Here is a 25252-nt window from a genome sequence, read left to right as displayed (position 1 = left end):
GGGAAAGGTGGGGAGGAGGGATAAATTGGGAGTTTGGGATTGTGTGAATACACACTACTATATTTAAGATAGTTAACAATCAAGAGCCTGCTCTATGGCACAGGGAACTCAGTATTCTGTAATAACCTAAATGGGAAAAGAATTTGAAAAAGAATAGATATATGTATAACTGAATCACTTTGCTGTATGCCTGAAACTAACACAACATTGTAAATCAACTGTAGTCCAATATAAAATAAAATTTTTTTTAAATGTACTTTTTTAGGTCCGCTCTGCAGCAGGCCCAGTGAGGCCCCCCGGAATTCGGGGCAGCCGGGAACTCGGCCTCCGCCCTCGCGGCCCTCTCGCCGGGGAGACCCAGGACGGCAACGCCGAGCCCTACCCTGTAAGTGCTCACAGCCCGGCGCCTGGACTGGGGACTTGCTGCATTTTGGCGTAAATTGCAATTGATTAGGGATCGTTTCTCAGACTCAAGTTAGAAGTGAGGGTTCAGATAAGTGAGGCCGCCACTGCTGCTTTGAACACCTCAGAAGGGGAGAATGCATTTATCAGGAGTGAAAAAGAAGAGCTTGCTAGGAGTCAAAGAAAAGAATAAAAAGTCCAGCACTAGGGCTCCTTCTCCTACCAAATGCAAAGACCGCTCTGATAAGCAGTCCAAGGATCGCTCTAAAGATAAGGGGGCCACCAAGGAGTCGAGCGAGAAGGATCGTGGCAGGGATAAAACTCGAAAGAGGCGCAGCACTTCCAGTGGTAGCAGCAGCACCAGGTTTCGGTCCAGCTCGACTTCCAGCTCGGGCTCCAGCACCAGCACAGGCTCCAGCAGCGGCTCCAGCTCATCTTCAGCATCGAGCCGCTCAGGAAGTTCCAGCTCATCCCGCAGCTCCAGCTCCGGCAGCTCCCCTGGCTCTCCGAGTCCTTCTCGGCGCAGGCAGGACAAGAGGCGGGTTCCCGCTCCAAATCCAAACCACCCAAAAGAGATGAAAAGGAAAGGAAAAGGCAGAGCCCTTTGCCTAAACCTACCAAAGTGCACATTGGAAGGCTCACCAGGAATGTGACCAAGGATCACATCATGGAGATATTCTCCACCTATGGGAAAATTAAAATGATTGACGTGCCTGTAGAAAGGATGCACCCGCATCTGTCTAAAGGCTACGCATATGTGTAGTTTGAGAATCCAGATGAGGCAGAGAAGGCGCTGAAGCACATGGACATGGACGGAGGACACATCGATGGCCAGGAGATCACTGCCACGGCTGTGCTGGCCCCCTGGCCTCGGCCAACCCCCTCCCCCAGCCCCCCGGCGATTCAACCCTCCCAGGATAATGCTGCCACCGCCTCCCATGTGGCGCAGGTCACCCCCACGGATGAGGAGAAGGTCGCGTTCCCCTCGGCGCAGGTCCCCTGGCCGCCGCAGTCACAGGAGCCGCTCCAGCTTCAACTCCTCCCGATACGCAGGGCCACCGAAGCTCTGCCCTGTGACTTGTATCGCATCCAACTCACTTCTGTCATTTTTTTAGCCCAAGGAGGATCGGTAGGAAAGAAATTCCTCACTCAGGGGCAGGCTTCGAAGGTGAAGGCAGTAATTGCCCTGGCGGCAGAGTTCCGGCTGCAGGAGTGTTGTTCGTTTGGGGTCGTGCTTATAAAGATGCCCTCCAGTTTTCTGGCTAGAAATCTTCAATATTTCTAGTTCCTGAGAGTCAGTTTAGTGGCAAAGCCAGCAGGGATGAGCCGGGGGCTCCAGGAGGTGGTACAGCCCCAGACTGGGAGCATGTTTTCCAGTTCCACAGGTGACCTGGGGCCGATCTGGTGGCCTGCTCCTGCCCTAACCTGTTGACCTGCAGGGTCCCACAGGAAAGGGTGTGCTTTTATGCAATTGCCGTTCCTGTGAGCCTGGTCCTGCTCTCCTGCTTGAGTCCTCTTCTGACCTCTAGGGCCAAATACCCAAAATGGTTCTTTCCATGTGTACTCATGTGCGTGCACACACAACACACACACACACACACACACACATACACACACACACACACGTCTCCCTTTCTCTCTGAAACTGGTAAGCTGAGAGCCATCTCTGTCGGGTCATCACAGAAGCCCCCCGTTGTGTTGGTATTCATGGTGGTCGTGCAGGTTACCTTGGCAACGTGTACATTGTTTTTTGGCTTTTATTGTACAGTCAGTACTATATATGTAGGTAGAATTCTAGATGGTGCTACTAATCTGCAAATCAGAATTTCAGCCAGGAAAGAAGACTTACTGGTCCAGGTGGAAAAATTCTGAGGGGAAAATTAGAATATCTATACTTAAAAACTATGATAAAAGAATTCAATTGCTCTTTGTGATTGCATTCTTAAAAATACTCAGGTGAAGTAGTATAAAATATTAGTATTTTCAGGACACTAAAAATATTTTGCAAACCATAAGAAAATATGTAGTATCTACAACTTCAGTAGTTCTTTCCCCAGTAATTTGGAAAGTATTTGCTAAGGATAAATTTGTAATGTTTAATTATACGAACAAAATCACATTTATCACATAAATATATTTATAGTTATAAAGATTTTACAATAGCCAGGACATGGAAACAACCTAAATGTCCAATGACAGATGAATGGATAAAGAAGATGTGGTACATATATACAATGAAATATTACTCAGCCATAAAATGGAATGAAATTGGGTCATTTGTAGAGATGTGGATGGATCTAGAGTCTGTCATACAGAGTGAAGTAAGCCAGAAAGAGAAAAACAAGTATAGTATATTAACGCATATATGTGGAATCTAGAAAAATGGTACAGATGAACCTATTTGCAGGGCAGGAATAGAGATGTAGACATAGAGAATGGACATGTGGACACAGTGGGGTAAGGGGAGGGTGGCGCGAATTGGGAGATTAGGATTGACATATATACACTACCATGTGTAAAATAGTTACCTAGTGGGAACATGCTATAAAGCACAGGAAGCTCAGCTCGGTGCTCTGTGACAACCTAGGTGGGTGGGATGGGGGGACCAAGGAGGTCCAAGAGGGAGGGGATATAGGTATATATACAGCTGATTCACTTCACTGTACAGCAGAAACTAACACAACATTGTAAAGCAATTATACTCCAACTAAAAAAAAAAATTTGAGAGTAGGGGTTTTAAATACCAGCAGTATATTTAAAATTTTACACATTTAGCTATGTAAATAATGGGTACTCATTTTCTTCTTATGAAAACTCCATCTGAAAATGGAGTGCACTGAAATGTGTAACTCTTGACAAGTTTTCTTGGAAAAAGTCATTTAGTTATTATAATAACAATATTCACATATGTTTCAGGTATATTAAATTTCTTATCACATCTAACCTCTTTAGATCGCAGATGCATTCTTTTCTGCATCTTTCATATCTACCTTCACAGCACCTTGCAAGGTGCTCGGCAGTGTAGTAAGTTTTCAGTACATATTGTTGACAGGCTCTTTATTTTGCTTTCATACAGAAATAATTTCCTTTTGAATAGCTTACATATTAATTTTTTAGAAATTTTGCTGTGAAATATAACACAGAAAAGAACACAGGAAACAAAGGTACAGATCAATACATTGTCACAGAGTGAATAGCCATGTAATTACCACGTAGTCAAGAAATAGTACACTGTCAGCATCCCAGAAAACAGTAACCTAGACTTCTAACTCTATACTCTACATCTAATTGTGTTTGAATATTACAGAAATGAAATCATAAGGTATATATTATTTTGTAACTTTTCATTTGTGAGAATTATCTATGTTTCTGCACGCATCTGAAGTTCTTTTACTTAAAATGCTGTGGAATGTTTTATTATGTAAAAATACCACAAGGTATGGTATTTTGTGGTAATACTTTTTTTTCATTGTGTGAAAACTTTGCTGTCTTCACAATCATTAAGACTATTTCCTAAATTATCTTCTAAAACTTTATTATTTTTCCTTTTACATTAAGATCTATGATCCTCCTATAGTAGAATGCCATGAAGGGACCAAGTATCATTATTGTTTTTCATAGAGATATCCAATTCAGTCATTGGGCATATACTTTCATTTAGCAAATTGCCTTTCAGGAACCCAACTCAAAGCATGTTGGGTTTATCAACCACCCTTACCCAGTGTGGGCCCTGGATTCCAATTTTTTATGCTGTTGCCCTGATATTGTCAGATGCCTTACTCAGCTTTAGCATACTTTTCAGAAATAGCAGCTCCAAATGGCAGGCTAGCCCAACTTCTTTGAGTTTATCTTCGCCGAGATCTTGGCCCTGAAATTTTTATCTTGTTATCTCTATGACCTCGTCAACAGAATTTCTAACTATTTATTTTACCCATCTTTCCTACTATAATTATCAGAAGTGTTGGACTGAATTCCTTAGTCCATCATTACAGGAAATGCCAGACCCATGTATTTTTTTTTTAAAGTGTTTATTGAATTTGTTTGCTTCTGTTTTATGTTTTGTTTTTTTGGCCCCGAGGCATGTGGGATCTTAGCTCCCCGACCAGGTCTCGAACCCGCACTCCCTGCATTGGAAGGCGAAGTCTTAACTACTGGACCGTCAGGGAAGTCCCAGACCCATGTATTTTAAAAAAAATTTTATTGGAGTATAGTTGATTTACAATGTTGTGTTAGTTTCAGGTGTACAGCAAAGTGAATCAGTTATACATATATCCACTCTTTCTTAGATTATTTTCCCATATAGGTCATTACAGAGTATTGAGTAGAGTTCCCTGTGCTGTACACTAGGTCCTTATTAGTTATGTATTTTATATATAGTAGTATGTACATGTTAGTCTCAATCTCCCAATTTATTCCTCATCCCCCTTCACCCATAGTAACCATAAATTTGGTTTCTACTTCTGTGACTCCATTTCTGTTTTGTAAATAAGTTCATTTGTTCCATTTTTTTTAAGATTCCACATATAAGTGATATCATATGATATTTCTTTCTCTGTCTGATTTACTTCACTCAGTATTACAATCTCTAGGTTCATCCATGTTGCAGCAAATGGCATTATTTTGTTTTTTTATGGCTGAGTAATATTCCATTATATCTATGTACCACATCTTCTTTATCTATTCCTCTGTCAATGGACATTTAGGTTGCTTCCATGTCAGTCCCATATATTTTTAAAAAATTAATCTTGATTTCACTACTCACTATCTGGGTGATCTTTGACAAGTAACAAACTCCTTGAAGTTCAATTTCCTCATTTGTAAAATGGGAGTGGCAAAATTTATCTCATAGAATTGTTGAAAAAATTAATATGAAAGGTATATAGAAGCTTGGAAGATGCAATATAAGACTGATAGTATACCTTCAATGAATGGCAGCTATTATCTTTGTCATATTAGTGATGATAATAATTATTAAGATGATGATGAAAACAGTAAGAGTTCTAAGTACCTCTGTCTACCACATTGCCCTATTCTCCTAATCTAAAAGTGGTATAAAGTTAATCTCACAACAATTATTTTAAGTGAATCAATATAGTCTTCAAGTAATGATTGCTTCCAGTTTTTAGATTTGCTCAAGACATACTTTTAATAATTTATCCTTGATTTTTTTTTTTACCCAGAATTTTGTCAAACTCAGTGGCAAATGATTTTCAATAACAACTTTTCTCTTTGAGAAGACCTAGAGGGGTGGGATAGGGAGGGTGGGAGGGAGGCTCAAGAGGGAGGGGATATGGGGATATATGTATGCATATGGCTGATTCACTTTGTTGTACAACAGAAACTAACACAGTATTGTGAAGCAATTATACTCCAATAAAAAAATAAACTGTGTTATCTCCACTCTTGTATTCCTCTCATCTTATGATTCATCAAAATTTCATAAACATTAGCTATAATGCTGCACACAGTTTCATTTGTAAGTACTCTTAGTACCTAGGAATGTAATTCATCTTACAAAAGACTGAAACCTATTGAACAGCAGCTTGGTCTCTTACAGTCTTTTTATTAATGTTAGACTTCAGTTCACTATGTTACAAGGGTTGGCAAGGAAAGTCAATATTCTTTCAACTTTCCTTAGTCTGAACAGAGTACATAATGAAGTTATAGTTTTAGCAAAAAAAATTACCAATGCACAAGAAACGGTGTTTTAATCTAGAGGATTTATAGGAAGTGGGCGGGCACTCAAGTATCAGAATATTTGAATTTGATACATATACATCACTTTTTAACTTTTTAAAAAAATTTTGGCCATGCTTCAGGGCATGTGGGATCTTAGCTCCCTGACCAGGGATTGAACCCACGCCCCTTGCATTGGAGGCACGGAGTCTTAACCACTGGACCACCAGGGAAGTCCTACATCACTTATTGACTAACAGACCTATTGACTAGGTTAATAGGTTACCCAGGTTACTTGAGAATATGAAGGTAGCTTCCTAGTGATGGACTCATGCATTCTATAGATAGGGAATACTGTAGCTCCCATTCTAAGTTAACTACATGACATCTTGGTCAAAAAAATACACCATGAGTTTGATAAATATGAAGTAATTCCCTAGATCTGGATCATGATCGACTATTGATAAAACTGAGCTTCTGGTTTTGCTATTTTGAGAAACAGGTTCTGTTAGAAGTATGCTTATTAAGAAACAGTGTCCTGAAAAAGGCCACTGTTACCTCACTAGATGAGCTAAACCAAATATTATTGTAAATGCAAAAGAAAATACTATAAGAGCCAAATACTATGTAGGAATAAACAAGCAATAAAGAGAAAGAAGAGGTACTTGCTTCCTGTTCCAGACAATGAACCTGTAAGTGCTTATTGAGAACGTGGAATGTATGAAAAATTAGTAAAATACATAAACCCTGCACTTTAGGATCTTATCATCTTCTTGGGGAAACAAGTATGGCACAAATAGAACAATAAATAGTAATTAGTTGTTGTGAGGTATGTGCAATTTTATGACAGAAAATATTAAAATTAATGTGGACCAGAGTTATTGCAGAAGATTTGGTAGAAAGGTTTAAGGTGGCTTTGAAGGATTTTGAAAATTTTGAAAAGAAATGTATTTGGATGCAAATGTCATGATAATATTTGGGGGGAAATATAAACCCAGGAAGAGGAAGTGCTGTCATGAGATGGATAATTCCAGCTGCTACAGAGCATTTCATTAATTCTTATCCAAGTTTGTTAAGACACTGAGACTTCATAACTGAATTGAAACTGGGACATGCAGCCTATGGGAAATGTATTGGAACACATGTGCATTCTATAATATACTCATTTATGATGAGTTCAACCAGATCATTAATATATAGCATGACATATTGTGATTTTCCATTACAATTGACAGGACTTTTGTGGTTATGGGACCAAGGGGAGAAAAAGTGCATAAGTACTGAAATTTTAGGCTTTGTTCAAGATGGAAGAAAGGCTTATACTGTTTCAGCAGCAACACTGTTTATCCGTGGAAAGTTGAAGAACCACATCATTCGGTAGTTGCTATTTTTGACATTAGAAGCAAATCAAAAGAAAAAAGATGAATATGAAATGATTGATATCTAATATAAATATTTTATATACATCAGCTTCAAATCTTTAAGTCTTGTTTTAAAAAGATAAATTGACAGTAAATGTCATATAACATCTCTATGAGTCACGGATCATATTTCTATTAGCTGTTTCAACAAATATTGGGTTGGCCAAAAGGTTCATTTGGTTTTTTCCATAAGATGGCTCTAGTAGCACTTAGTTGTCTTTAACTTCACTCAAAACAGTTTTGTTAGATTGTATGTGACAGCTGTCATATCAGCGTGCATTTAAAAAAAGACTTCAAAATTGGTGAATTTTTGTGTAGCCATTTTAATATTGAAGATGGAAGAAAAAAAGCAACATTTTTGGCATATTATGCTTTATTATTTCAAGAAAGGTAAAAACACAACCAAAACACAAAAAAAGATTTGTGCAGTGTATGGAGAAGGTGCTGTGACTGATCGAATGTGTCAAAAGTGGTTTGTGAAGTTTTGTGCTGGAGATTTCTCGCTGGACAATGCTCCACGGTCAGGTAGACCAGCTGAAGTTGATAGCAATCAAATCGAGACATTAATTGAGAGCAATCAACATTATACCATGTGGGAGATAGCCGACATACTCAAAACATCCAAATCAAGCCTTGAAAACCATTTGTATTAGCTCAGTTATGTTAATCGCTTTGATGTTTGGGTTCCACATAAGTTAAGTGAAAAAAACCTTCTTGACCGTATTTCCTCATTCGATTCTTTACTTAAACGTAATGAAAACGTTCCGTTTTTAAAGCAAATTGTGACAGGTGATGAAAAGTGGATACTGTACAATAATGTGGAATGGAAGAGATCATGGGGCAAGCGAAATGAACCACCAACAACCACACCAAAGACCAGTCTTCATCCAAAGAAGGTGATGTTGTGTATATGGTAGGATTGGAAGGGAGTCCTCTATTATGAGCTCCTTCCGGGAAACCAAATGATTAATTCCAGCAAGTACTGCTTCCAATTAGACCAACTGAAAGCAGCACTCTACGAAAAGCATCCAGAATTAGTCAACAGAGAACGCATAATCTTCCATCAGGATATTGCAAGACCACATGTTTCTTGGATGACCAGGCAAAAACAGAGTTTGGGTGGGAAGTTCTGATTCATCCGCCGTATTCACCAGACATTGCACCTTCAGATTTCCATTTATTTTGGTGCACGTTCAGATTTCCTTTTATTTTGGTCTTTACAAAATTCTCTTAATGGAAAAAATTTCAATTCCCTGGAAGACTGTAAAAGGCACCTGGAACAGTTCTTTGCTCAAAAAGATAAGAAGTTTTAGGAAGATGGAGTTATGAAGTTGCCTGAAAAATGGCAGAAGGTAGTGGAACAAAGGGTGAATATGTTGTTCAATAAAGTTCTTGGTGAAAATTTAAAATGTGCCTTTTATTTTTACTTAAAAACTATAGGTAATTTTTGGCCAACCCAATAAATTTCTGAATCTCAGGGAGTTAGTTTATTTTGACTTTGTGCAAAGTCCAAAGGTGGTATGCTTGAAGGGCAGGTAGCATTTCTTACAGTGGTGATTACGTCAGTTTTGGAGACTTGAATTTTTTTCTAGGAATTTTTTCACTTGATATAAATTTAAAATTTTATTTGCAATAAAATACTTTCCAATTTGTTTTATAAGGCCAACATAACCTTGATTACAAAACTTAACAATGACATTAAAAGACAATAAAATTATGTCATTCTTTTTCAGAAGCATGGACGCAAAAATCCTAAACAAAATAAGATATGAAACCCAGTGACACACAAAATGTATCATATTTTATTTGCAATCAAGTTGGGGTTATTCTAGAAATACAAGGTTGGTTTAACATTTAAATATCAATCAATGTAATTCACAATATTGGTCAGATAAAAGTAGAAAAATGATATGATTATCTCAATAAATGCAAAAAAAAGCATTTGGTCAAATTCAAAATTCATTTATTATAAAAATTAGCAAACTAAAAGTAAAAGAAAACTTCTTTAATCTGATAAAATGACAGCAAACATCCTATTTAATGGTGAAATACTGAAAGCTTTTCCCTGAAATTAGGAACAAGAGAAGGATGCCAGCTATCAACCCTTTCTATTCAACAGTGTACTAGAGTTCTATGGTGTAAGGCAATCAATCAACCAAGCAACCAAAAAAAAAAAGAAAATATAATCGATGAAAAGGAAGTAATAATACTGTTTTTATTTGAAGATGTAGATGTATGCTAAAAATCTAAAATAATATACAAATAGAGGGCTTCCCTGTGGTGCAGTGGTTAAGAATCTGCCTGCCAATGCAGGGGACACGGGTTTGAGCCCTGGTCCGGGAAGATCCCACATGCCGTGGAGCAACTGGGCACGTGCGCCACAACTACTGACCTGCTCTCTAGAGCCTGTGAGCCACAACTACTGAAGCCCACGGGCCTAGAGCCCATGCTCTGCAACAAGAGAAGCCAGAGCAATGAGAAGCCCGCACACTGCAACGAAGAGCAGCCCCCGCTCGACGCAACTAGAGAAAGCCCGCGTGAAGCAAGGAAGACCCAACACATACAAAAATAAATAAATAAATTAAAAATATATATATATATACACAAATAGAAAAAATAAAATTAATAAATGAATTAAGTTTTCTCAATACAAGGTCAATAGACAAAAGTCAATTGTATTCTATATGTCAGCAATAAATATAACATGAAATTTAAGGAATAATACCATTTACACCAGGATAGAATAAATCAAATACATGAGACTGAACTTAGGAGAACATGTATAAGACTTCTATTCAGACACTTGTGAAACACTATTGAGAGAAATTAAAGAAAATCTAAATAAATGAAAGACTGTACCAAGTTCACAGATTGGAAGCTTCAATATATTAAGAAGTCAATTCTTCCCCAATTGATCTATAGGTTCAATGCTATATCAACAAAAGTCTAGAGATTTCTTTTTGGAAATTGATCAGTCAATGTTAAAATTTATAAGTAAAGGCAATGGGCTAAAAATAGCCAAAATAATTTTGAAAAAGGAAAACAAATATGGGCTTACATACCAGATATCAAGTGTGAACAGAGAAAAACAAGTGTTTTCTACAAGGATTAAGTCATAACCCACTACATCCGCTGACCTACTGCAATCTGAGAAGAAATTAAGAGGATGACAGGATAAGGCTGTCTAGATAAACATCTCCAGAAGAATTTTAATAACCCCGGATTCCTGCATCTTCCCATACATAGAAAAGCACTAAAATCACTGATGAGATATCTGTTCTTTGTGATAGCAGTACACTTTTACCAAGATGTATGCTTGATTGCATGTATTTCCCAGCCAAAAATCATATATAAACTGGTTTCTCCCCTACCTCTTTGCAGCAGTTTCCTCAGAGCTAACTGAGTGGCTAGTCCTCAGTAAGACCTTGAATACAACTTAAACTCACAACTCTTATGTTGTGTGTTTTTCTTTAAGTTGACACAAGACATTCTATAACTTCAATAATCAAGGTGGTGTGATATGGCACAGTAATAAAAAAATAAATCAAAGAAACAATAAAAAATTCAGAAAGAGACCTGCATTTGATTTATACTTGATTTATAACAGAGGTGACTTTGCAGGGCAGTAGATAAAGAATTGCACATGCATGATTTCAATAAGATGTACAGGGTCAATTAATAGTCATATGGAAAAAAATGCACCTTTACTCCTACTTCATAATATACACACAAATGAATGCAATGTGAATTGGTGACTTAAATGCAGGTGGTAACACATTAAAGTTTTTAAAATAAAACATACAGGTATATCTTTATAAAAGGCAAGGAATTCTTCAACAAACTACACATATATACACATAAAATACTAACCTTGAAAGGAAATATTGACAAATTTTAAACTAAAATTAAGAAATTCTGTTTTTTAAAAGTTACCAATAACTAGTTCCACTTCCAGCAATGGTGAAATTTCTTATATCAAGCCCTTCTAGAGTTAATAGCTATAAACTTTGGAAAAAATATAAAAACCATATGAAGGCAGTACAGAGTGACAAAAAACTGATAAAAACTGTCTCAGAGTCAATTCATGAAGGGAAGGGACTGTACTGGGTAAGGTTTACATACATATGGTTTCTTGCCAGAGGGCACTGGCCAGTCCAGGTGATGTAGAGGAGCTAAAAAGTTAAGCAGAAAGCCACAGTCTCACTGGCTTTAAGAGTCAGAACACAAAAATTGGGGTTGCAGCATGGCTGAAAAGTGAAATATGTAAAATAATGATCACAATGATCATTCTCACTGGTAATTAGGGAAATGAAAATATAAACTGCAATTAAATAGAATTTCATTATATCAAAATGATGGCAATATTAGTTATGTTAAAATCGGTACTTTGTGGAAAGTCTTTTGTCAGAAACTTCTACATAGTTACAGATGGTTTCAGTTGAGGAGGAAGAAGCCAGAATGACGGAATTGGTCAAACACAAGAGTTAGGATTATCCTGATTTACCACAAAGCTGTTTCTTGGGTGTGCATTTTAAGTGACTAGTCCAAGACTAGGCTATTACTTTTTCTAAATAGCCAAGTCAAGGAAGTTTGTCACCCCCTGGATGACTCCTATCTTGAAACCATAGAAATACGACAGTCATTAACACTAATTGGACAAGTTTCATCTTATTTGTTCTCTATATTTCAGCCAGCCCATAAAAACAAACCAACCAACACTGGATGTAGCACATAAACCTGTGAAACACTGATCATCTTAAAAGCTACACCAGAAGGCCCTTATTTTTATTACCACTATCATCATTGCCATCATCAATCACTACCCTTGTCCCTGACATCACCACCACAATCAGAACATTATATTTAGGTAAATGGTATTTTATTTGGGAGATTAAGTCTATAAAAGCTAACAGGTTGCTACAGAGTATTTTCTAGTTTTTTGTTAATTGGTTGCTTTTTATAATTTAGATTTTTATTTCTGGACCCATGCTATTATTTCTGAGGTCTAGAGGCCCTGTAAAGTCTCTGGGAAAGTTTCAGAAATTTGGAAAAAGAATAATCAAAGTTCAGCAAAATTTTGTTTACTTTTTAAAAATAATCACTCATAAGAATACTACCATTTTTGTTCTCTAATAGTGTAATTAAAACCATATTTTCTAGCTTGAATGATTTTTAGAAATAATTTAAAAACCTGAATGCCATTATAGATTTTTAGAATAATGTACTTTACAACACAGATCCTAAATTAGCACTTGACAAACTGCAGTGGGCCCACAAAACTTAATAGATTTTCAAGTGAGTTCCTTTCCACCGACTCTTGGCTTTCCTCGAGTTCCAGAAGAAAGTTGGTGGTGGAGGCCATTTGCTTCATTTGATCATTAGTTTCTTTGTTCCTTATTCACAAGCCTCTCCCTAATAATTTAAAGTCCTCTATGAAAAAAAAAAAAGGTTTATCTTTACAGAATTTGAGGAATTTTGTTTTGGAATTTTTTTTAACACTTTTCACTGTATAACAGAAATCAGGTTAATCCAATTCAAATGGTTGGAAATGAAGTTTTAATAAATTAAAACTACTGTTTGTAATACTTTGCAGTTTAACTGCTAATGCAGTATCAGAATGTGGCTATAGGGAAGTCTAATCTAGGAAATGATACCTGGTATGGGCTGTAGGAGATAAATTACAGTGAGATTGATGTTTTAAAATTGTGGGGCTTCCCTGGTGGCGCAGTGGTTGAAAGTCCGCCTGCCGATGCAGGGGACACGGGTTCGTGCCCTGGTCCGGGAAGATCCCACATGCCGCGGAGCGGCTGGGCCTGCGAGCCACGGCCGCTGGGCCTGCGCGTCCGGAGCCTGTGCTCCGCAACGGGAGAGGCCACAACAGTGAGAGGCCCGCGTACTGAAAAAAAAAAAAAAATTGTGAATAATGTAGTTACCATCATTTTTTAACATTATTGTAATTTGATTAAGGTGAATGGTTGATTATACCAGAATAACAATGAGCCCTTCTTTGAAGTAAATTAAATCCAAAAGTGAGTCAGGTATAGTTTAGTTAAGCATATGGAGTTGGTTAAATTCATTGAAGATTAATTTTTAACCTATTCTCTTTGTTAAAAGAGGGGTTCATCCAAGGACTCAAATTCCTACCTTTAAAAAATATTATGGGGCTTCCCTGGCGGCGCAGTGGTTGAGAGTCCGCCTGCCAATGCAGGGGATACGGGTTCGTGCCCGGTCTGGGAAGATCCCACATGCCGCGGAGCGGCTGGGCCCCTGAGCCATGGCTGCTGAGCCTGCACCTCAGGAGCCTGTGCTCCGCAACGGGAGAGGCCACAACAGTGAGAGGCCCGCGTACCATAAAAAAAAAAAAAAAAAAAAAATTATGGCCCAAAATTTTTTTGATAGATGAGAGAGTAAATTGTTTCGTGAATGGACTTTTTTGGATATTTAGAACATGATTTTAACAATTTCAGCTATTATTAAAAAATAATAATTTTTAGAGTCTATACATCCTATTTACTAGAGGAGAAATTGAATAAATCATAAACTCTTGTGATCTTTTAGATATAAAAAATCTCCTTAATTGTTTTTGACAGGAAGAAATTCACAATGAAGGGGAAAAAACAATATCAGTGCTATAGTCAACAATATGTATTCTTTAGAACTTTCAAGAACATCTAAAAGGGGTCTTCCAAGAAAGGCATTTTATAAACTGTAATATAGTGATTATTTGTATAGAAACCATCTCAGCTACTTTCTGTACTATGTACATAATTTAGGCTACATAGTGTTTGAGTCCCTCAAACTAATATTCATGTCTCAGAAAGACTAAGCTACCAGGCTAAGTTACAACCAGCTAATCCAAAACAAATTTGAGAATTCACTATCACAGTAAATTTTTCTACTCATTAGAAGACACATATGATCAGATATTAATAAGGTTATAAATATTGTTATTATTTACTTTAATTGTATACTCCTTTTAAAGTGTGATTTATCTAGTATAAGATGATGAGATTAAACAAATGAATTCCAGTATAAAAGCATACATGGAATGTGGGGAGTTTCTTTGAAGACCTTTGACAATGTTGGCTCAGGGAAACATTAATTAACAAGTCATCAAAAGATAGAAGGAAGAGTAGGATTAAGAACTGAGAACAGAACAGAGAGGAATAAGACTGGGTGGAGTTGCACAGGTGTGGCATAGGTACTTATTACTCATTTTTTTTTTTTTTTTTTTTTTTGCACAGGCTCCGGACACACAGGCTCAGCGGCCATGACTCACGGGCCCAGCCGCTCCGCGGCATGTGGGATCTTCCCGGACCGGGGCACGAACCCGCGTCCCCTGCATTGGCAGGCGGACTCTCAACCACTGCGCCACCAGGGAAGCCCCTTATTACTCATTTTTAAAGGATCTTCTCTACCTAAAAGTTAATTAGTCCTGGAAGGATAAGAACAAAAATGTTCTCCTGCTCATAGGAAATATCTAATTTGCCAAATATATCCACTGCTTACAAACTCTTCTGTTTTGTAAGTTTTATTTAGGATAATGCAGAGATTGAAGAGATTGAAGAGCTAGTTGAGGCTATTTTGAAACTTGAAATCAGATTTGTGTGTGTGTGTTACAGCTCTTTGTCCAAATGGACTATTTCATGACATCATGTCTTTCAAGATATGAAGAATAACTAATGTCCAAACCTTATAAAAATTAGACTAAGGGTGGTCATATGACCTAACTCTAACCCTAGACCACTCTATCTGTATGATGCCAAGTCACAATATTTTCTGATTATTTTTAATCTAATTGATTGGTTTTGGTGATGAAACTTATCTGTTAAATTATGTTATACAAATAATCCTTGTTTATTGTCAAAACATTAGGAAGTATAGTTAAAGAAAAAGTAAACAAAAAGAAAAAAGTCTACCCATAATCTTTTAACATGGGAAAGTTGCAATTGACATCATGTTTTCTTACACATTTAATTAAACATATAAATGATGTTATATATGTGTTTATAAATCTATATATGTCCATGTAGATGATGTGGCTATAGTTTGCAAAGATAAAATCAGATCACATGTAATGTTTTGTAACTTTCTTTGGATAAATAAAAAAAGCAAATTAATTTCTCCTCATAAACATGAGTACACAAACCATGCTATTTTGCTCACGGTTGTATCCCTAGCAGCTAACATAGTACTCCAGGATGATTTGTTAAATGAATGAGCATTAGGGTCTATCCTCTTTGACACATTTGAGGCGTCTATGTTTTAAGCTAATATAAAGACCTGATGCATAAGTTATAGATTGTGTTGTATGCGTTGGCAGAGAGACAGATTTAGAATATTTATCATCTGATTTGAGCCACTTTCCTCCTATCGTAGGTACAACATATCTTCCCAGAGAAGATCTTGGCCACTGTGGATGACAATCCTTATTTTTCTTGGAGTGATGACAATCTTGGCAGTAACTTTGGTCTCATTGTCCATTTTCTGGCAGTTGGTCAGTATTGACACTTCAATTTTCACCCTTACTACTAAATCTCTTTTAACTCTTAGAAATTGACAAGAAACAACAGGAATATTAAATTTCTTTATGGAAACTTTCTCATCTACTTACTACTTTATTTCAAAATAATAACTTTATATTATTTGACACCAAAGTTTATAGTATTTTGGAATCAGATGCCTCTTTGATCCAGTCTATAAGTCATATCAACAGTTATGGGAGTATGGGCAAGAATGAAATGCTCAATACTTTGATGCCAATATTCATTGTCAATAAAAGTGCTTATATAGTAGGTTTGTAGTTAAGTTGTACATCTTTTAGTAAATATACCTCAAACTTTGGAGATCCCTACTCTTCTTGGCTCATTTCCGATATTGGTTGTTAAGATATAATTGATAAGCAGCAATGGATAATCCACTAATGACTCTTCTAATAGTGGATAGTCAAGAGTGGTTAAATGGCTGAATGCTCATACTAACTTGATCTTATTTTTAATAACCCTACATCCAGAAAAGCATGTTTTTCCAGCTTATTTTTACCTTTCAGAAAAGTAAACCCTTAAATCTGTGTAACAATTTAATGTTTTTAAAGAAATTTGATATCCATTATTCTGATTGATCCTCATACTAATCCTTTGAGCCTGGGAGGGCAGGTTTTACTATCATCCTTATTCTCATATGCAAGAAACTGAGGCTCAGTAAAGTCAAGTGACTTCCTAGATATCACAGGCTTTTCAGTGGCATAGCTGAGCACAAATCCACATCTTAATACTTTATTATTCTATTGACTTTATCATGATTTTTCTGTTTTACTCCTCTGAAATATATCATCCTATACAATAATGCAGTGTGGATACATTTTGCTTGATTCAATGAAAATTCCAGTTCTCTTCCAAACTAACCTCTTCTCCTTTGCTTCTCCCCAACCATCTTAGTTTCAAATTTAAAAACTTATCCTTCAGAAGCATAGTGGTTGTTCAGTCTCTTGCCTGCCATGTCTACCCACGAACTCTCTGTAGTCTGAATCTTTCTATCCTCTTCTTGGCTCTACTCATTAAAAAATAACTTTATTGGGGCTTCCCTGGTGGCGCAGTGGTTGAGAGTCCGCCTGCCGATGCAGGGGACACCGGTCTGCCCCAGTCCGGGAAGATCCCACACGCCGCGGAGCAGCCAGGCCCGTGAGCCATGGCCACTGAGCCTGCACATCCGGAGCCTGTGCTCCACAACGCGAGAGGCCACAACAGTGAGAGTCCCACGTACCGCAAAATAAATAAATAAATAAATAAAATAAAATAACTTTATTCACAAAATTTCCTTATATATAGTGCTCTTGAGTTTTCCAAATCAAACCCTCGTAAAGAAGCCCTGTCAGCATGTTAGTGAGGACCAGTAGCTTAATTAGCTATCCTTCCAAAATATAGTTTGCATTTAACATTGTTTCTTCTTCTGGGGAAACAGTGACTTAGTGGAAAGGAGTGATGCAAAAGGGAGAACTGCAGGCATCCTGGCTTGAGCAGGAAGTGTGTGGATGAGAATTTACTCTTGAATTTCTCTATATGATTAACTATCTACAATTTCAGATATAAGGCTGGACGAGCTTATATTTCCTGAAGTTAAATTAGTTGAACTGGGCTTCTTGAAGTAAAAATAGACACTCAAACTCTGTTGTAAAGGTTGTTTGAAGTCATTTTGGAAGATGGGTTTACTCTAGGATTCTGGCTTAGTAGCTAACACAATCTTTGTTAATACTGACAGTAATTAGAGTTGGATGAAAGCTAGGGGAATCTCTCATTCAAGTGGTAGTAAATTAATTTCCCTGTCTGAGTATATCCATTGAATATTAATTTTGAGATAAAGATATGGAGGGACTTGAGGTCACTTCCTATTTTAAAATTTTCTAAGTATTTCTTTATTTCACAGGAAAGACTTACTATTACCAAGGTGATTTTCATATTTCTGGAGTCATATACAATGATAATTGTGAAAAAGCAGTTTCACAAGTCAGCAAAGATCTGAGAAAATATATTGAGACTAAGGTAAGTCAGAGATTTATCTTACTAATTTTACTATAAATTTGATTGAAACATGTGGTGGCTTTGTTTTTTTCTCTTGACAGATGTCTGATGCATTTCAAAATTCTGGTGTATACAGAGTATATCAACTCTCAAGTCATCAAACTTCTGTAGGTACAAATTCATTCAAGATCTTATGGAATAAAAAAATAATTAAAAAGAAAGACCTTATGGAATGAGAAGTAGGTAATATGTCATATCAGCTCCAGTTTTAAATAACAACAACAGCAAGAAACAGAAAGAGAGATAGAGGGAGCAAAAGAGAAGGAAGGGAGGAAAGAAGGGAAGAAGGAAGGAAGGAAGGGAGGAAGGAAAGAAGGGAGGAAGGGAGGGAGGGAGGGAAGGGATAAAGAGCTCCCCATAAATTAAAGTATCACTGTATTTAACAAATTTTTATTCAGCGTAGGAAGTGTTCTGTACATATCTTTAATCTCTACTTGAAGGAGAATTGTAAGGTTTTTGGTGGCAGTCAGTCCTAACTGATTTCTATGATAAAAGATAACTGTAACTATGCAAAACAAGGAGTCTGATCTGATTGTTTTGCTACCTATATACTAGCCACCTCTTCTCTCATCCATACCCATCTGGCCATATCTTTCCTAAAATAATCCTCTTTTGGTCTCTTTAATAATTACCATCACTGTAATGCCTGTGAACAAAAGTGAATCTTTTGAGATAACATTTGTCTAAATATGTATTGTAAGTGTGCTTGATAGTGGTAGTGGTGAGGGCTGCAGGGAGACAGGTATCACAGGGCATAGGGGATGAGTGATAAAAGAAGAGACAGCTGTAATTTGGTAACTGCCAATATCTATTCTGGGGAAGTCTGAACTCTCCAAACAAAACAAAACAAAAAATCCAGCTAGCCAACCAACCAACCAACCAATCTACTTACCTACAGACAATATCTTTTGAATGCTTCCTGGCCCTGCATTTAAGTTCTCATTTATCTCTTTCTCTAAAATTAAGTTATTAGAAAATATCTGTACAAGAACACTTTTGTTTTTACTGTATTATTATAAAATCTCAAGTCAATTATTTGTTGGTCAGTACTCAGTTTCTCAAATGTGTTTGAAATATTCTGATTTCTAGTTTGTGGTTCATATCCTCTTTCATGAACAATACCTCTTAACCAGTTAAATTTTTAGGGACCATTGCACTTTATTTATACTGGGACAATATCTGTGTATTTTTTTAATATGTATGTGAAGGCAATACAATAATTAAAATGTGGCAAATCCAATGTGTTCATGAAACATCTAAAAAATCAAGAAACAACACACTAGAACATTTCTATTGCTTCTAGTTCTTATCCCAATGGTTCAAGTGTACAGTTACAGTTGACATTCAAGTTTCCTCCAGCAAAAAAGAATAGCATGAGGACTAAAATTAAGGCTATCTTACATCTGATGTTGAAGGACAACATGGCATCTTGGAATGCAGTTCCCACTTCCATCAAACTTATAGGTATTTCACTTATTTTCTACTACTTAACTATCTAGACTATTAAAAAAAGTACTGGAAAAAAAAATGAACCAAGAGTTTCAGGAATTTGCTTAGGAAAAACTAGTCTTCCCAACTGTGGCACTCCTACCATTGAGGTGGTAGTGGAGAAGGCAGTGCTATAGAATCTGTCTGCACAGTGACAGAAATAAGTGTTAAGCTACAGGTATGCTTGTGAGTTTGGAAGGGTTGGCTGTAATGGATGGAAAGGGGGTGAAAAATAATAACTGAAGCATTATTCCTTCCTACTTCTACTTTTGTCAGGAACTCATTATAGGAAACAGACAGGGTTTTCTTGATCATTAAGCGTGAAGACTGCAGAAGTCAGTGTGAAGTTGAGGACGGGGGTTCTCATTGTTTCTTGTGGAAGAATGGAAGTAATACTATTAAAGATAAAATCTGTCTGAAATAATTCCCTAGAAAACAAGGGAAGAAAATGATAGGATTTTGCCCCAGTACAGAAAGTAAAGTTTGTAAACATTCAAAGGTCCTACGAAGTTCTTCAAATGTTAAATTGCATTGTTAAAAGGTCTATTAGGTGATAAGCTTGTGTTTCCAGAGCCCAGTTTTGTGCTTCTTCCAGACTGACAGTTGATCCAGAAGCTCTGATGGCTGCCAGCTGCCAGTTACAGCTCTTTTGCCTCAGAACATAGTCCCTGTCACCAATGGGCCACTCATGAGAAGTGAGTTTGAGGTAGAGGTTCTGAAAGGAGCGATACGATTCCTTTGTGGGTAGTCATTGGGAAAGAAGGCTGTACAAGTTACTGCCCCTCTGTATCCCAGGGATTCAGAGTCAGCACTTTCTGATGTGTCTTTTTTTAGTTCTCTCTTCTCTTTCTCTCTAAAGCCTATTCCCAATAGAAAAGAGACTTGAATTTAAGTTAAATTCTCAAAATTTCATAATTCAGTCTTAGTAATGAGATGACTTCTAAAGAGCAGGATAGGTCTAATGAAATGTAATTTGAATTGGGTTTTTTTCTTTAAAATATAGATAACTACATTTCAGAGTAATGAGAATTATCATAGGGAAAAAAAAAATCCAAAGATTATGCCCAGTGCCGTTTTTAGTAAGAGTGTCAGCTTCTTACTTCACTAAATATTTTACTTCAACCATCATAAAACTGAGAACTTTGCTTTTTTATTTCCTTTTCCCTTTTCCTATACTACCTGGTAGAGATGCGGAGAGATGGCCAAAATATAACAAGTAGAAGTGAGAGAGGTTGATAGACAATACATGAACTAGTCTGAATAGTTAAATGTTGGGAGTAATTGGGTTAGGAAATTTAGTCCTCGGGCTGAAGAGAATTGCTTGGTGATATTTTATCAACCTTATGTTTTTATTTTAATTTCAGAAATCAGCAAGGCTAATGCTGAAATGCTTACCAATAACTGTAAGTTTAGAAACTTTATTATAAATTTAACACATTCACAGATAGTTCCCCATCATTTTGCTAAAAAGGATCTAGAAGTACTTAATGTTGGAAATCTATAGTAGTTTTTCAAAATTATTGGATATACCACATATCTATCTGGCATTTCTTTTTGAAAAACACTGACCATTTATAATGGGTTGTCCAAAAGGGTGAAATGAGAACTGTTTCCAAAGAATGGAATCATGAAGAATATCATGTCTGAATTAGTTTTTAAAAAAAAGTGAAGGAAGAAAGAACAACTTAGGATAATAAGAAAATGCAAAACTAGGCTATACCAAATATATTTATTATAAGGTAAATAATAGTTCTGTACCTTTTAAGCAAATTCTCTTTAGAGTATCATGAGGCCTACAGTGTGATACATACATGTATTCATTCGTTCAGTGGATATTTATGGAGTATCTGTTGTCTACATGGGGCTTTACAGACAGCATTGCATATGCTATGCAAGATACAGACCTTAATGAAGCAAAGTCTCCACCTTCAAGAATTATGCAATCTACTTGGGGAGACTAGAGTTATAACAGATAGATACAACAAAAATCAGTAGTTGAAAAATGCTTGAAACTGGAAAAGAGGAAAAGTAAAAGTCACCCAAACAAGGATGGAATGGGCTATCATGATAAGGGTACATTCCAGGAAAGAAACAACACTGATTAGGAGATGCTGGACAATCATTGAAGGGTTTCAAATAATGTTTGAAAATATATTTCTTAAAAAATATAATGAAAGATACATGCTCTTATATAAATAAATCCTTTCTTCAGGTTGTGGGGGACGACTGACCAATAGTATCACAGCAGGCAACCGAATTGTGAATGGGGAAAATGCCTTGACGGGGGCCTGGCCATGGCAGGCAAGCATGCAGTGGAAAGGCCAACACCACTGTGGTGTTTCTCTGATCAGCAGTAGGTGGCTCCTATCTGCAGCTCACTGCTTTGCTAAGTAAGTTTGAAAGTCTGACTAAATGCAGGATTCTGGTTGCAGGCCTATTTGGGAGGTCTGTGGGGTTAACCTAAATGTTCGAGGTTCTGCCAAGACCATATGAAATTTACAACCACTTACATAATTGAAGGGCAGCAAAGACATTTAAATTGGGCAACTAAGGGAAAAATGAATGGAAGCAATTAACATTTTCCAAATAGGGGCTTTGGCCTGACGTTAAGTACTTTACTTACATCATTTTATTTAATCATAACAATAATTCCATATGAAAGGTATCCTTTAACCTATTTAAAGATGAGGAAACTAGGGTTTAGAAATGGTGATGTAACTTGACCAAGATCATACAGCTCTTAAATAAAAGAAACTGAGTGTGAACTTGGGTATGTCTGACTCCAGTTACAGAGTGCTTATTTGTCTTGCCCTCTGGGGGTTTACAATCTAGTTGAAGAAATTTAAACGTGATATATTAAAGGTATAAGGCAGCACAGTGTAGTAAGTGTCACATGTACAACACAGATAGCACGTGCTATGGAAACTTGGTGAAGAAAGAGAACACAATCTAGCTGAGGTATTCAGTTGTAAGATTTGATCTAGACTCTAAAGATATAAGCTTTGATTGACTGGGGTAGGTAGATCAGAAAAAAATAATATGCATTTTGGGTTGGAAAAATAGCCTTCTTCAAATGTGTTGAGATGGAGCAACACAAGTTGTATTCTATGGACAGCAAACAGAAAGAACTATTTGAAGTAGAGAAGATTTGTAAAAGGAAACATTAGAAAATATGCTTAGAAAATGTAGTTTTATTCATTGGGGACACCTCTAAATGACAAGATGCTTACTTACTGGAGAAACACAGCTAATGAATGTGTGGAGTCACTGAAGATTTCAGAAGGAGAGAAGGACTGAAGAGGGTCACAGTTACATGAAGGTCTTGAAACCTTAAAAAAAAAAAAAAGGCACCTGACATTTTGAGGAAGTGACAATAGTTAAATAGGATCTTAGGGCCTAAACTGAGAAAGAATCTCAGGGGAACTGGAGAAACTGGTCAGAAAAATCTAAATTAGAAGCCAAGATGCATTGACTTGGTAAACATAATGGGGTGATTGGGTGAGAACAAATTGCAATTGTTTATGTATGCAGACGGATGCCCAGAGCCTGCCACAGGCTCCTGGAGCCCAGGGTATATGGCAGTATGAGTGATTCTGGACTCCATCCACTAAGACTGCTTACATGATTCCTACCCAACTCAAATGCATAGAAACCAGATGGGGCTGAACTAGCAGGAGACATCAGTGACTCTAGTTAGGAGGATTTGAAGAAGGCTGACAGCTGTAATAGTCCTTAGCACTATTTTTATGTGTCTGTAGCATTTATGACATCCCCACATCAAAGACATTTTAAAAATAAGAATTTAAGTGCTTTATAGTGTTGTTTGGGAAACTCACACCTTAAAGTGATAAGATAATCACTGTGAATACCGTTTTGGCCCCCAAACTGAGTGTATTTTAATTAAATTGTGTCCTCCAGGAAAAATAATTCAGAAGATTGGACTGTCAACTTTGTAACTATAGTAAATAAACTATATATGACACAGAAAGTCCAAAACATTCTTTTTCATGAAAATTATAGCAGAGCTGGGGTTCATGATGATATTGCCCTTGTGCAGCTTGCTGAAGAAGTCTCTTTTACAAAGTACATTCATAGGATTTGTTTTTCTGAAGCCAAAATGAAGCTCTCAGAAAATGACAGTGTTGTAGTTACAGAATGGGGAACACTTTATATAAATGGTAAGTTTTTCTGTAAATATGTAATAGCTTCATAAGAATAATTATTTAATCAATCAATCAATCATTCTTTCACACAATTAACCAGTCCACAAATATACTAAAAAGAAAACCAAGTGATGGGACCAAAGGCATGGTGTTGTCTTCAATTTCTGAAATATCTCTGGGAATAAGAATTGGAAATTTTGGAATTTATGTGTGAGGCAGCCAGCTCTAATAAACATTAGAAAGAAAGCAATCTAGCCTGGGACTGGTCTGGCTCTTGGTGACCAAGAGAATCTGCTTTATTCCATAGACGTTCTTTGTCTCAAAAAACAAGGTTAAGATCTCCATGATATGCAGAATTTATTGCCCTTAGGTTCTCTTCCAGTGATACTTCAGCAGGCTTTTTTGAAGATTACTGATAACATAGTTTGCAATGCTCCACATACATTGTCTGGCTTGGCAACTGATACAATGCTGTGTGCTGGATTTATGTCAGGAGAAGCTGATGCCTGTCAAATACTTCTAGATACATTATCAAATCATTTTTTCTCAAGTACTAATTCAATGGAAGTTTTTATCACCATAACTTTTTTTGTCTTAATGATTTTCACAGAGTACCTTCTTATTTCAATCCACATAACAAACATTTATTAATCTCATTAATGTACCAGAACCCAGCTCATAAGCTGGAGATGCAGTGGTGAACACAATCCCTGTTCTCATGGAGTTTTCAGTCTAGGAATCCATAGTTACAAGGTAATAAAATAAATTTGGCCCTATTTTCTGGGCAACCTGCAGAACTAGAATGCTTGCGTCTCTCTTATCAGGAGATGCAGCAGGAGGCTTTACAGGTGCACATGTCATGCATTCCTCAGAGGCTTCATCATGGAGCCTCTGAGTCACTTTCTCCAGAGTTAAGTTTGGACTCATTAAAAAGTCAGCTTCTAGTCTTCCCAATCCACTCCAGTCCAGCTGTAGGTAATATACTCTGGTTTGTAGTTGCCCCGGGTTTTGAAGAAATTCAAGAGTCCCACAGTTCTAAGCCCAAAGAGGGTGGATTGTCTCACTGCCTAGGGGCTGTTGACAACTCCAGAGGAGAGATAGAAAGAAACGTTTCAGGACAAGACACATTTTTTTTCTCTTTTTATTCTAGAATGATTCTGGTGGACCACTAGCTTATGCCAACTCTAGGAATATCTGGCACCTTGTTGGAATAGTAAGCTGGGGTGAAGGATGTGGGAAAAAGAATAAACCAGGTGTCTATACTTGAGTGACTGCTTATCGTGGATGGATTACCTCCAAGACTGCACTCTGAAAGAGAAGTAACTTTGAAATGGAACAAAAAGACAACTATAGGGTACTCTTATCCATTGCTTCAAAATCTTTTTCTTTTGATTGTTGGTATACCAATCATTTTCTTATATACAAATGCATAAAGGTCTTGATTAATGTTTTATTTTATCTAAAACACTATCCATTTATTTATCTATTTAACTAATATAGTAAACAGAAAGAAAAGAAAAAGGCC

General features: G+C 36.9%; 1 protein-coding gene and 1 pseudogene across 2 annotated transcripts; both read left to right on the top strand.

The window, feature by feature from the left end:
* The first annotated feature begins 509 nt into the window (after positions 1-509).
* On the top strand, positions 510-1517 carry LOC307185504 (annotated as a pseudogene). Its single transcript has one exon. The product of its transcript is annotated as an uncharacterized misc_RNA (transcript).
* Positions 1518-1723: 206 nt separating this feature from the next.
* Positions 1724-25039, top strand: TMPRSS11B (transmembrane serine protease 11B; the record flags this gene model as incomplete). Its single annotated transcript, XM_079919817.1, is given in 13 exon segments — positions 1724-1806; positions 15879-15964; positions 15967-15996; positions 17922-18037; positions 18118-18147; positions 18152-18183; positions 19380-19540; positions 20929-20967; positions 21777-21954; positions 23483-23742; positions 24098-24240; positions 24878-24991; positions 24995-25039. Coding segments are annotated over 13 exon segments (1317 nt in total).
* Between the last annotated feature and the right edge of the window lie 213 nt (positions 25040-25252).

This window comes from Stenella coeruleoalba (genome assembly GCF_951394435.1).
Source record: "Stenella coeruleoalba genome assembly, chromosome: 4".
Lineage (NCBI taxonomy): Eukaryota > Metazoa > Chordata > Mammalia > Artiodactyla > Delphinidae > Stenella > Stenella coeruleoalba.
The sequence above is the reverse complement of the archived record's forward strand: the minus strand, read 5'-3'. Positions and strand labels throughout refer to the sequence as shown.